This window comes from Alligator mississippiensis, chromosome 12, assembly GCF_030867095.1.
Source record: "Alligator mississippiensis isolate rAllMis1 chromosome 12, rAllMis1, whole genome shotgun sequence".
NCBI lineage: Eukaryota > Metazoa > Chordata > Crocodylia > Alligatoridae > Alligator > Alligator mississippiensis.
In genome coordinates this window covers 60,570,590-60,584,046 of record NC_081835.1, presented here as the reverse complement: position 1 = coordinate 60,584,046, position 13,457 = coordinate 60,570,590, and the positions used below count along the sequence as shown (strand labels likewise).

The 13,457-nt window shown below is 40.4% G+C and overlaps 1 protein-coding gene across 3 annotated transcripts in view; it reads left to right on the top strand.

Annotated features, from left to right (window-relative positions):
• Window positions 1-7: 7 nt before the first annotated feature.
• The window catches only part of AK8 (adenylate kinase 8), an 86,619-nt gene continuing 73,169 nt past the window's right edge, over window positions 8-13,457 (top strand). The window contains exons 1-5 of one of the 3 annotated variants that reach the window (XM_019475618.2): window positions 62-142; window positions 1,105-1,254; window positions 2,647-2,731; window positions 6,948-6,997; window positions 9,143-9,256. In XM_019475618.2, the coding sequence (XP_019331163.1) occupies window positions 2,650-2,731; window positions 6,948-6,997; window positions 9,143-9,256 (246 nt within the window). In that variant the 5' untranslated portion in view covers window positions 62-142; window positions 1,105-1,254; window positions 2,647-2,649. Of the gene's footprint in view, window positions 143-1,104; window positions 1,255-2,646; window positions 2,732-6,947; window positions 6,998-9,142; window positions 9,257-13,457 lie in introns of all 3 variants that reach the window. The other 2 variants (XM_006259983.4, XM_019475619.1) reach the window with 2 other exon arrangements.

Below are 13,457 nucleotides of genomic sequence, written 5' to 3'. Positions count from 1 at the left end.
TCCATGTCGCGCCGTGATGGCGCGCGCTGCTTAGCGACGAGCGGTTGCTAAGGGCGCCATGGACGCCACCGCCCGGCCGCTGCGGGTGCCCCCGGAGATGGGCCCCTACGCCGAGAAGCACGGGCTCTTCCAGCTGCTGCAGGTGCCGGGCGGGCGGGCGGCGAGGGCCCGGCCTCCCCCGGCCCGTGCCCCACACACCGGGCCCGCGTCCCAGGGGAGGGGGCGCTCCCGGCATGCACCGGGGCGCTGGGCCGGGGGGCTCCCGGCATGCACTGGGGGAGCAGTGTTGGCCTCTGTGTGTGTGTGTGTGTGTGTGTGTGTGTGTGTGTGTGTGTGTGTGTGTACATGTGTGCACATATATATGGCGTGTGCAAAGTGTGTGGGGTGTGCATGCATGTGTCATGTACACTGCATGTGTATATTGTGTGCGTGTGTTTGTGTATCTATACTGCGCGTGTCATTCGTGTATCCGTATACACTGTGCGTGTGTATAGAAACACACACACGTGCAGGTCTGTCAGGCAGAAGGCAGGGTATGGATTGTAAAAGTACACTTCTCACCAGAATGTAATTGCATTATGTTATTTGGGGGGGATTATCTGTAGAAGGAAGGAAGGAAGGGAGGGAGGCTTTTAGATTAACACGGTGAACTGCCTTCCTGTTCACAGACAGGGGGGCGCAGTCACCGCTCCCAGCCGGCGTGGGACGCAGTGCCCGGTGCACGGCGGGGAGAGCGAGCGCAGCCCCAGCGTGCACTTGAAGCGGCGGCAGGGCGGGGCGGGACTGGGAAGCATGTGCTGGCGTTCTGGTGACAGGACGGCCACGGGGTTTGCCAGACCGGCGGTTCTCAACTGTGTCTGTATCAGGCCCTATTTGACAACATCGATGGCTGGTTCTGCCCGCTGCCCCCCACGCCCAGCCCCCCGGTATGTGGGGAAAGAGGTGGGTGTGTGGAGGGGCCCCAAGCAGCCCCTTGCAGGCTGGAGCTCTGCCAACCTGCAAGGGAAAAGCCCCAGTTTCCCACTTTTTTCTCCATTAAAGTTCTCGATTATGTTTTTCCGCATTTTTAAAGTTTGTTCGCAACCCTTTCATATATTCTTGCAGCCCACTTTTGGGTCGTGACCCACGGGTTGAGAAATGCTGTGCTAGAGCGTCTTTCAGGAGGGGTGGTTGTTTCCCAATTGCCGACTGGTACCTTTGGTACTTCCTTATTATCGTCAATGTGGAACACTGCGTGTCTGCAAGAAGCATCTTGTAAGAACTCACAACATTTAATACCGAAAAAGAAAACACCCGTCTTTTGTATCTCCCGTGGAGCTTGTCTTGTCATCCTACTTATTTTGATCTGTTATCGTGCTATTACTGTGGATAACTTAGCAGGGACATTGCCCTCAAGGAAGCTAGACAAGCTATAGATTGTAAAAGTACACTCATCACCAGAATTTAATTGCATTATGTTATTTTTTTGGCGGGGGTGGAATTATCTATAGAAGGAAGGAAGGGAGGCAACAGTTTGGTCCTTAAGTTTAATTTAGTTGTTTCACTTCAGCATGGAGAAGTTGGTTGAGTTCTCAGATTGCGCTGAACATCATTATAGCTTGTTAGAATTACTGTCCATAAACCTGGACAAACCTGACAAAGCATATCTTGCAATTGAAAGCATGTCTAACTCTATCCCAGCTACATAGTTGGTCCCATAAAAGATATCACCCTAAGAAATCCTTGCCTCTTGCATAATTTCCGGCCCATCACAGCTACAGCATCACTCTTAGACTGCTTTGTCCATAAGTGCACATGCATCAATATTAACATTTCTCACATCTTCAGTTTGTGTGTGGTGAGGTCTTTCCAGCTCCCTTCCTAGCTTTGGTACACCTACCCTTTTTCTGTTGCCTATGTCCTTTTTTTCTCTCTCTGCCTCTGTTCTTTATTATTCTCTACAAACACTTTCAAAATTTATTCAGTAGGAATAGTGTATAAAGTTTGTTCTTCCAAGAAAAGCTGCAGCTTGCACATCACAGACATGCTGAGAACATGTGAGTTGTCCCATGGAAATCAATGGGATTACAGTAAATTACCTGGCAGTTAGGAGTTCTTGATGCTTTTCCTGGTTCTAGTAAAGTAGTGTTGTTTTAGACAAGACGGGCCAGGGAAAAACCAAGACGTGAGACTTGTTTGGTGATAACTTTTACCGGACGAAGTCTATCGTTGGAAGAGATGTTAGACAGTGAGGTTAAATACAAGTAATTGTTTCTAACTGCATCTGCTGCCTACCAGATCTGAGGAAGAACATTTTGTGCCCTAGACTGAGTCTGTCTAACATGTCTTTCAGAGATAAGTTGGTCCAAGAAAAGATATTACCAAAGAAATCTTGCTTCAGGCCATCGTTATGCACCAGAAATGGACTAAAACAAACACAAATTAATTCCATTTCTCTTGACGAATCATCTTTATCCTACCTGTACTTCAGTTTGCACCTTTCTAAAATAGGCTGAATATGGGCTTAATGATGTAATATTGGTAAACTCTTTAAGATCCTCAAATAAAAGGCTGCTGTAAAAATTCAGTATAAAAATTCAAAATATCCTTATTGTCATTTTGTGGCTGTGTTAAATTTTCTTCTGAACCCATCCCGTTTATTTTCAGAATATGCTTGAAAAGTTGTTGATCCATAAACCGGATGATCCCATTGACTTTATGATAACACATTTAAAGCAGGACAATGATGATGGTGAGTGTGTATGAGAGACTGTAGGTGGTTCAAGTGATTCTTTATGAACAATTGATGCGAAGCTGCAGCTCATTTAGCAAATGGATAAAACTTTTCAGTCTGTCTTCAAAAAAGTGAGCAGTTTGGAACAGTGTAGGTGAGATGCTTTTAATTTGTTTTCTAGTGGATAATCTAATAAAAAATGCACTTTCACAGTTATAAAAATGAAACCCTGTACAGGAATAACAAAGAGTTCTTGTGTATCAATTATTAATGTTTTCTGTGCCCCATCTGATAGTTCCTGTTGTCTTTAAGCTAGCTAATTACCTCTTTTATCAGGTATAAATTTGGTTTCCTATTCTACCTGGGCTGGCAGCTTCTCTGTTTTTTTGATTAGTTAGTTACGCACGACTGTTAATGAGATCCACAGCTCACTGGTATCTCAGATGAAGGAACAGTGAGCCTGCCTATCTAGATGTATGACAAAACCTGATAAATTGAATAGGAAGGGTGTTTTCCGCACCATAAAAGCATGTACACTCAATCAAATTATTTGATTTACAAACTGTTCACCCTTAGGCAGATTATATTTGTATATGCACAACTGAACTATACTTTTTGTTCTGCATGAGCTGTCAAGAGTAGCTGGTGTCATGTTGCTTTGATGTGCCTTTAAAACCACAGTAAACCATTATGAAAGTTGTACCGCAGCATCAATGAAATCATTATCACTAGAGATGCTGAGAGCTCTTGGTACATAGTTGGGGTGATCAGATGGATGTCAATTGAAATGCTGCTAAACAGCAAAAATCAAACTGCAAATTGTGTCCGGCCTTTCCTGATGTGGGCAGCATGAGCAATCTGATCTGTTTTACAGACACTGAAAGTACACATAAGAGACATTTCATGTAGTTTTATAGGATGCTGATAAAACCCCATCACATTGAGCTAAGACTTGTCCTTTAGCCCCACAATAGTATTTGAATGGAATCAGGCAGGTTGCCATTTCGTAATCTCAGTAAAACAAAGTTAGAGATACAGCTAAAGTAGCTGTTTGCAAAAATGAAAACTTGCTATCTGTTTTTGGTTGAAAGAAGCAGGCGTGTAAGGAACTTCAAATAAAATAAAACCTATCTGTTGTTTTAAAGGTAAAGTATATGGAAAATGCTGTAACGGTGATGCTCTGCAGTTGAGTTGATTTAATTTTTTGATCACGGTGGAAGGTGCCGACTATTTAGGAAAAATAAAACTCTTATTAGAGCCATCAAGAGAGCAATGAATTTTCATGATCTTGCCTTGCTAGACATTTTTAGCCCCAGAGAAAATTTCAAACGGAGATGCTGGGGGTGGGGAGACATAACATCTATCCCAGGTATGAAGTTAGAGCTGATTATTAATTTAAAAGTTTTTCTGAAGTACTTTTAAACATATAAACAAACCTGATGATAATTGTAGCATTCAACAATTCTGATGAAGCTTTTAGGTCAAATATTAGGCGACTGGGTATTCGTACAGAAGGCTATGCACTACTGTTGTTTCATGTGATCATTTGAAAAAGCACAAAAAAAAAAAACAACCTGTGAAAGCTAAGTTATTTCTCCAATACTGGCGTATCACTTTGTATGTGTTTTCCTGGCTTATGTTAATAAAAGGCTTCCAGGATCCATATGACACTTGTTTTCTAAGTTCCTCCTTTATAATTATACCCATGATAAAATGTAACAGACTTTTGCTGGGGGAAAAAAAAGGTTCATCTTGCACTATTTGCTTTTCCTGTCGGACAGAAGATTTGCCTTAAAAATGCTGTCATATTTAATATTAATCATAGAATCATTTGGGCTCCAAGAGAAAGAACCCCAGTGAGTCCAGCTCATCCTTTCACATTATGACAGAATTACGTTCATTATCGCTAAAACCATCCCTGAATGTTAAATCTTACAATGGCTTGGAAAAAGCAAGCCTTGTAACATCTCGTGAAGACCAAACATTGAATGAAATCTGGTTTTCAACCAAAGAAAAGGGGGGGGGGGGGTTGCAGTTTTCCCTGTATTCATTTAGGTACCAGTGCGGACCTCAACCACTTAATACTAAGTGTATGCTGATTTGAGGGGTTAAACATTACATACAGTGATGTCCTAGCTGTGCCCTTGTGTCATATGTTTAGGGAGAATGCCTTAGAAGATTCTTACAAGTGTGCAAATGAGTAAATCAGTGAATTACGTTGCCCCATCTGCTGCCAGCCTCTAAGCAGAGAGAAAACCAGATTTAGTACAAAGTGAGCATTTACAGTAGCCCTGGGCAATATTAAAGCATGATATGGTGTATATAATGGTATGTTTCGTTTTTTATCAAACGTTTGTCCAAGAAAGCTGTGTATTAAAGCTTCAATACCTAAGGGTTTTCTTGTGAATTTTAAATCATGCTCCTAGTTAAACCTCAAAAGGATCTGTGGATGGAAAGGTTTTTTGATTTTCTTTGAAGTGGTTTGAAGAAGTTGATTAGTGTTGGCACCCGAGCACTCTTTTATGACGCTGTTTATAAATAATTCCTAAGTACCGGGCTGGAGTTTCAAGGTGTTAGATTTTAAGAAACCAGGATTTAATCACATTACATTTGAAAGAAATTAGGTGATAAAAACAGCTGATGTATCCTTTTAAAGTATTTTTCTATATTGTGTACTAGTTCTGTTGCACTTGCAAGAACCAATAAGGGGGGAGTTTTCCTTAAACCTTCTAAGTCAAATAACTTTGTAAAGATGAATTTGTAATTTGGGTTCCATGCATGTTTAAAAATTGCACCTGCCCAACAACTGCTGAGTGCGTGCAAGGCCTCATAAAAATACATTTCACATCCTTTCCTGTCTGCTGACATCAGAGGATTGATTCCTTCTGGTGCTGAATAGCTGGAGAGGTTTTTGGCTGGACAGAGCCTCCACTCATTTCCTATGACCCATGCTACCCTTACTAAATACCTAGCAATCCCTGCTGTTTTAAGGCTGGGGCTGGGGGTTGTGTACCTGCGAGAAGAAGCGAAATATCTCAAGATATTAACCTAACATGACAATTCAAGGCATCGTGGTCCAAAAGATGTTCCAGCCAAATAGCCCCAAATTTTTTTCCAGGAGTTCGTTCCCCCTTTCCCCCTTGTTCTGTCGCACCACTAATTGTCCCCCGTGCCCTTTAGAGTGATTCCACTCCTTGCAATGTCTGTATAAAGTAACTTGCTTATTCCTTGGAACAGGGACCTTATCCAGTGTTTTACTCTTAAATTCACTTTGCACAGCTATGGCAGAATGTACAGAATAGTTAAGTCAATACTAAGAAACGTACACAGTGGGGAGAGGACAGGGTTTGTGTGCCAAAGGAAAAGAGGTTGCTGATTTGGCAAGCAGAGCTCCCCACCCCTCCCCTGCTGTTGCCTCCTCTTCTTGTATTGATAAACACAAGAAGGGACAAAGGGAAAAAGCCTGGATGTAAATCCCGACTAGAGGAAGGATGGGCAGCAAACTGTAACGCAGAGAAAAAATACGGAGTAACTTGTTTTCTCCTGTGACTGCAAAAAGTTTTACATTGTGCCCCAGAGGCAATCTCAGAAGTGTTCCCAATAGCGTTTCTTTCTAGATCTACCCAGGAGATAGCTATGCTCAATAGGAAAGAGAAAGCCCTGATTTTGCAGTGTCTGAACCTCACCAACTCATGACCCAGTCTAGCTAAACAAAGGTGTGAGTTGCAATTATATTACTCTTGTTTGTGAAAAACCTCTTTTTTAAGAGCAAACAGGAACTGTGTTTTTATTGCAGAGCTGTGGAAAAGAAGCAATACAAGAAAAGTCACTTTTAATTTGTCACTGGACTGCACATACAAAATGAAATAAATCTCTTTTTGAACTGCTCGTTGCATCTGTTCTAACCCATTTAACATGTTGGGAATAAACAGATACATTAGAAAAATACATATTCAGTGCTTCTGCCCTGCCTTGGTGTCAAATAAACTGTTGAGGTGCTTAAAGTTAGGCATGTGCTTAAATACCTGGCTTAAATACCTGATTATGGAAATTAAAATAAGACATGATCTGACTAGTGTGGATTCCCCCTTACTCCCTACCAGGCAGACTCCTCACTGCTGTAACTGTATTGCGCTGCAATTATGTGTATTATGTGTGTATATAATACATATGGAAACCAAGGAGGCTGTTTTGTCTTTCTTTGCTTTAACATTTTCTCGTATTTATTCTATAGTTCCAAGAATTTGCATAGTTGGTCCACCTGCTTCTGGAAAAACCACAATTGTAAGTATATTACTGTAAGTGTTAAAATATTACATTGTCAAATGTTTGCCAATAAAAACCTACTTTGGCATAATTGTGGAAGATTTCTGACGGTGGTAAAATAGCAATACTTGTTATTTCTGTCTTATAGGGACTGTTATGTTTGTTGGGTTTAAGAGATTGAGATCTGGAACTGGTTTTTAATGTTCGGGTGTCTATCTTGAGATGCTTTGGGCTACATTTGCAGGGGCACTTGTTTTTCCCAGTGAAATTACTTGTGGTTGTGAGGGCTCAACACTTGTGAAAATCTTACTCCGCAGATGTAACTTTTCAGAAATGCCAACATGACTCAAGAGCACAAGTGCCGCTGAAAGTCAATGTCCCTAAATTCCCTAAATGCTTCAGAAAATCCCAGCCTTGGTATTCAAAGTTTGCATTCAGAGAAAGAGGCTACTTTTGAAAATGTGATCCTTAGTCTGCTATTACTTTTTTGGGTCATATAGTGTTTGAAATGAGTTAAGATTGCACACATTTTTTACCAAACTAAAATGTTATAGTTTATAGACTGTAGCCATAACTCACTTGGCTGAAGGACTTTGAAAAATTAAGCGGATTAAGACAGTTGAAATCTCATTTTCATGGTATAAGGAAAATAAATATTTCCATTATATGGCATGGAACCAATGTATTACCTTGGCAAGAGTATAATAGTTTAGGAGATTCCCAGACAAAAAAAAATAAAAATCTTTGTTAAAATGGTGTTTGAGTCTTTTTACTATGGATTTATAATTTAAAGTGAAGGAACAAACAAACAATAGAACAATATTGGCATTTGAACCATTGAAAAGCTAGGAAGTGCTAAATGAAAATTTGAAGCAAAAAAGTATGCAAATACAGAAATACTATGCATCATTCCATTCTGATATATCCAATACATGTTCAGTATATTCTATACAGATCCAATATATCTTATGGGAAAGGTATACTTGTTTTACAGATACAGAAGTATATTACAGTTAGCTGCACTATTAAACCTGTGTCTTTGTGGTTTGGTCATAAATCCTGTGATCCAGGGACATCTTGAGTCCTGTACAATGAATGGGAAATGTGTATGTTCCTTATCTCTAAGGCTCTGTCTTACAGGCTGTTCATCTATAAGCCTGAAAACCCAAGATGTCTTTTGCAAAATTTCCTCCCATGACCGATATATCCTAGCAAAGGAGTGGGCAAAATTCAGCCCATGGGCCACACAGATCCCGCCAGGCCATGCTATCCAGCCTGTGAGGCCCCTAAAAAATTTAGAAAATGAATATTTATTTGCCCTGGCTGCCTGTCATGCGGCCCTCGATGACTTGCCAAAACTCAGTAAGCGGCCCTCCGCCCAAAATAATTGCCCATCCCTGTCCTAGCATATGTAGCAGACTTGCAAGTGTATACAGGAAACTGTATTGAGGAAATGGGAAGGAAATTCTGCAAATCTTTAGGATCTAAAGTAAACTCCACGGGAATCAGTGGAAAAATCTCTCTGTTTTCCCTGTATGTTTGAATAGGTCCTTTTTGTGTACGTGATGTGTAAAGGAAGCTTTGGGTGTGGGTATCACCATCTTGTCCATCTGTGACCACAGTATGAGTGGCTGCTTCATAGGTTATACTGAATATGGTCCATATGTAATGGAAAAACGTGACTCATTTTTCAGTGCATGTCTATGATATTTATAAGAAGCCCCTTGGATTATTTTCTAAGCAACAAAAGGTGGAATGCAGAATGTCATAAGCTTGTGTCATGAATTTGGATATTGGGGTGGGGCATGAATTTGGACAGAGATACAGAGTTAAAATTATTTTTGTATATCTTAACTCTGCAGATTTGTAATTAACTTCCTTTTTTAAGTTGTACCACAAGTTAACATTTCCTGGCTTTTCAGTGGGTGTGATTTTGAAAACTTCAGCACTATTTTGTTTCCCCCTAAATTTAATCTTTAGTAGTTATAGATTTGCATTAACAAAGCACCTGAATATTTATTTAAGCTTACAAATGTGGATTGTTTGTTTAATTGGAGGCCAGGAAATACTGACTTTTTAGCTTTTGGTGGGCTTCTAAAAACATGTTTTATTTTCTTGGCAAAAAATTTAGAACTATCTATTTTTTTCCTGTTCTTCCCTCAGGCAATGTGGCTTTGTAAACAATTGGATGCCGTACGCGTCTCTCCAGAGACTTTGCTATTGGAGGAATTATTAGAGCTGACAAAGGAAGTAAGAGCATATAAAGAAAGAAAACAGGTGTGTAGAAGAAGGTAACAGCTCCCATTCTGCATGTTCTAGTTATGGAAGAGAAGCTGTATGACACTAGCCTAATTTCCATTGGCATGCAACTTGGTCAGATTGAAGTATCTCACTTCCTATCAACAGCTGCTTGGATGCTGCCTTTTGAATTGGTGGGTGAGGATGTTTCCCAAAAGGGAGGATAGTCCTTTTCTCATAAATGATGATTTGAACAAAGGTAAAAATATGGTGCAGCACAGGTAGGCAAAAATGGTGCGTGAGAGACAGAAATGATGAGCTTGTAAATCTTCATATTAGATTCTTGTTGGACACTGGAATTAGGATGGTTCTGGGTACGCACAGCACTGTTTAAAGAGTGATTTTTCCTTTCACAAGACAAGGCCTGTCCTTCTTTAGCATGTTTGATGACCTCCATAAAGTGAGCATTACCTCTAGGGTCTATTTCAGTACAACGAATGCGTTTGTGGAGAAGACTTTTTTGACGTAGCAGAGCTAGTTAGCGCTGTAGCATGGTGCAAATAATGTACCGGGTGTGTTCACTCAAAATAGTGTGACAAGCCAGCCGTTTGGTTACTGCAAACCCTGCAGCAGGCTAGAGAGGACTTTTCCTTCCAAGGCTGGCCAAACTGAAACGCTTTATCCAATTTTCAGAAGAGCAGTTGGTTCCTCTTTGTGCAAAGCCATTAATCCTCCCTGCCCTCAGTACAACCCGGTAGCCTTGACCAGCTATTTCCTCTTCCCTAATAGAAGCTCTTTTGAACCGAGTTCTTCAATGAGCAGTCTTGCCAGTTACCTTAGGGAATGCTATCGACTTACAGAAAGTTGTTTGCCTTGTTGGTCAGTGGTGTAAAGCCTACACTGTTGACAGCTGATGAAAAATAGAAGAGAATGAAATGTAGAAAGTCTGTCCAAAATAAATTGGGATATTTCCTGTGCTTTTCAATGCTCCTTGCCCTCCCCACCTACAAAAAAAAGTAGAACCCCACTGCTTATTACATGAAGTCAAAGAGCGAAGCCTAGAGATGCCTTAAGTAGCATCTAAGGACGTGGAAATGAAGAGGCCATTAAATCATTGAGGTTACTGTCAAAATATCTGCTTTTAGCTGGGGTGAGATAATATGGTGTACAAATGGCTGTTATATTGGGAAAAGGAACTTTACTTTTTTACTGGAATGATTAAAGATTATTTTACTAGATTCATACAACTCAATGTAGAGGGGGGATTTAAAACAAAACGTCCCTTTGGTTTAATTACTCTAATTATTAACATATTTCAGACTATACAGAAGTATTTCAAGGGTGTCCTTTTGGGCTTACTTGATTCAAAAACATGGATGGTGTAGAAGATGAAAGCCAAAAATATCAGGGTTGATCAGGTAGTAAGGAGTGCCTGAAGAGCTGGAATTTCTAGTGTATTTTAGCTTTATGCTGTCTATGCCTGCCTTTGTAGGATAGTCACTGCTAGAAAGAGGCCCTTAATAATCCCTTTCTCCAATTCTTTTGTGCTGTTTTCACTTTTCATATATGACCCTTAAGACTAAGGATGAAATCCTAGCTCCAGTGACATTGGTGACAACTCTGGCCCTGGCTTAAAAATGGCCAAGATTTCACATTTGAAGAGCATTTTTTCCCTCTTGCTTACTGCCTCTGTCCACTGGCTCCAATGCACCTTTGGCATAAGTAGCTGCAGTTCCACTAAAGCCAGTGGTGAGTTTGATCCCTTACTAGCATTATAACTAATAGGAATTGGCTGTCTATGCAGAGAATAGAGAACAAAACCAACTGTTAACACAATACTGGTTTGCTAAGTGAAAAACCTGATGACATGAAATAAGCATGTGTTCTGAATATCTGCCTCAAAGACCATCTGCTGCAATTTACTTTATTTAGATGATATTTCATGTATTTGAGGTAATCGGGGCTAAATTAACTGCAAAGCCTGAAGTTCAGACGTTCGCTATATAAGTACAATATTACACGGTTACTAGAACCGAGGATACACTGCGAACAAATTTCCCCAAATATGATTTCACTCTTTTATTGACTTCACGCTGACCATACTCTTTTGTGTTCACTTCCTGTGAGTGTTCAGGCATTTGAATTGTACTGGCACAGGAGATCATGGAAGGGGATTTCAAATACCTGATTATTTTCAGAAACTGAATTTTTAAATTTGGACATGCGAGCGAGCACCCACTAATGCACATCTGGCCATGAACTAATGAGCACAGCTCAACTAGTGAATTTTAAATATTGAATACTCACAGCAAAGTGTGATCAATCCATGCTTAAAAATATTCCGAAAAGAAGTGAAATATTTTTGAGTATTGAATAAATTTGAGGAAATCATGAGCTGCTAATAAATATTCCATGAACAGAAAAAGAGGCTACATTTTTAGATAAATCATGGCAAATTATTCCCTCATCTCTAGTTATTATGATGTTAATAGAAAGCACCTTCAAGATTTTCCTATAGTAAGGTCTAATGATTAGCTGTTTAAAGTTTCACTTCATCTGTTAACTAGATGGAATAAGAAGTTGAAGCAGCCATGGTGACTCTGGGCTTGCACTTAATGTGTGCTTTTAGGACTATTACTGAACTGCAGTTCAGGTATTTGTGTGCTGTGCAGTTACCTAGAGCTGTACAGTTGCAAGTCAGCACTGATGTACTGTGCTTTGAAAGACAAAATATAGAGACCAATTAACAGGAGGCAGCTATATGTATGCAAGGTCTGTAGTCTAATCTATACCAGGAGAAAGCCCTGTAAAAAACAATCAGAAAATATATATCCTTTGTGTATACTTAAACAGGTCTTTTCCTTTTTGTGTGTATTTGTGTGAAAGGGATGAACTGAAACACTGATTTTTTTTTTTAAATGCTGATCATATTTCTTCAAACTGTAATGCTCTTTCTTCTATGACAAAAATTATAAAGCCAGCCAATTTTAGCATTTCTAATGACAGCCGTTTTCAAAATAATCAAGCGCAAGTCATGTTCCTCTTATGACAACCAAGTGTATTTTGTAACAATTTTACTTGGGCATTTCCAAAAAACCTGCCTTGATTAGAACTAGATCAGGTGATGATGCAGTCTGTTGTCCCCGGAGTACCGCACAATACTGAAAACTAATCACGAACGAGTGCAACATCTCCCATCAATACGATAGAATTGTTAATAGAACTGACCAAAAAGTGCATGCATAAAAACAAGTTGTTTTAAAAACAACACCACCATGGTTCTCGGAAAGTTTAACATTTCAAACTGGTTTTCTTTTTCATGGACTCATTGGACTGTAGTTCGGGCCCTGAGTGCCTTTGTTAGATAGGAATACAATTTTCTTGCTATGAAGCATGCAGGGCCTTAAGATCCGAAATCACAGATCAGAAGGAGGTGTAACGGCATAATAGGCTTGGGTTTTGTGTGTGGTTTTGCGTGCACATATAGGATAACAGCAGCATTATTAACTCCTGCTACTATTTTCCCAAATGGGACAAGGAATTGCTCTAAATAGCGTACTATATGATGTTGTCAATCAGATGTAGTCATTTTTAGGTTGGCAGTCTGACCTATTGAAGATATCCCATTCAAATAATATGCAGTGGCGACCTCATAAACCATCACTCAGTGGGAATAAAAAAGACGGGGAAACAAAACTGGGATTGAGGCACAGGCTTCAGAAAGACCTGGCTTGAGTGCAAATGCACTGCAACAACCAGACATGTGTCCTTGATTATTTCCTTGCAGCAGAGTCTGGTCAAAAGGGAGGACTATGATTACCACTGTACTGAAAGAAGTTAGTATAATTTTGGTTTAAATTGGTTTGGCAAGGCTTAGCAGAGTGGACCCCCTGGCAGTTGCTAGCCTCTCTTGACATGACACATCAAAGTAGTAAGCAAGGCACTAGCTGTTTCTGATAGCAGCGTGACGCACCTTTGGAAGGTGACAGACTCAAAGCCACAGACCCAGGCTCCAGCAGGGAGAGGCTGCGGGAGGCTTTGACGCACCACCCTATGGGACCTGCCGACTTTCAAGAAACACTGCAATTTCTTTCCCTTTTTCTCTTTTACTTGCTTGAATGCTGCCTCATGAATGGCTGATATTAGGAAAAGGATTGAGAATTGGAGACATTAGAAACAATGAAGACTTAATTGGGTCATCTTGTTCATCCCAAAGCAGGTGCAGGATTGTTCTCTGCAG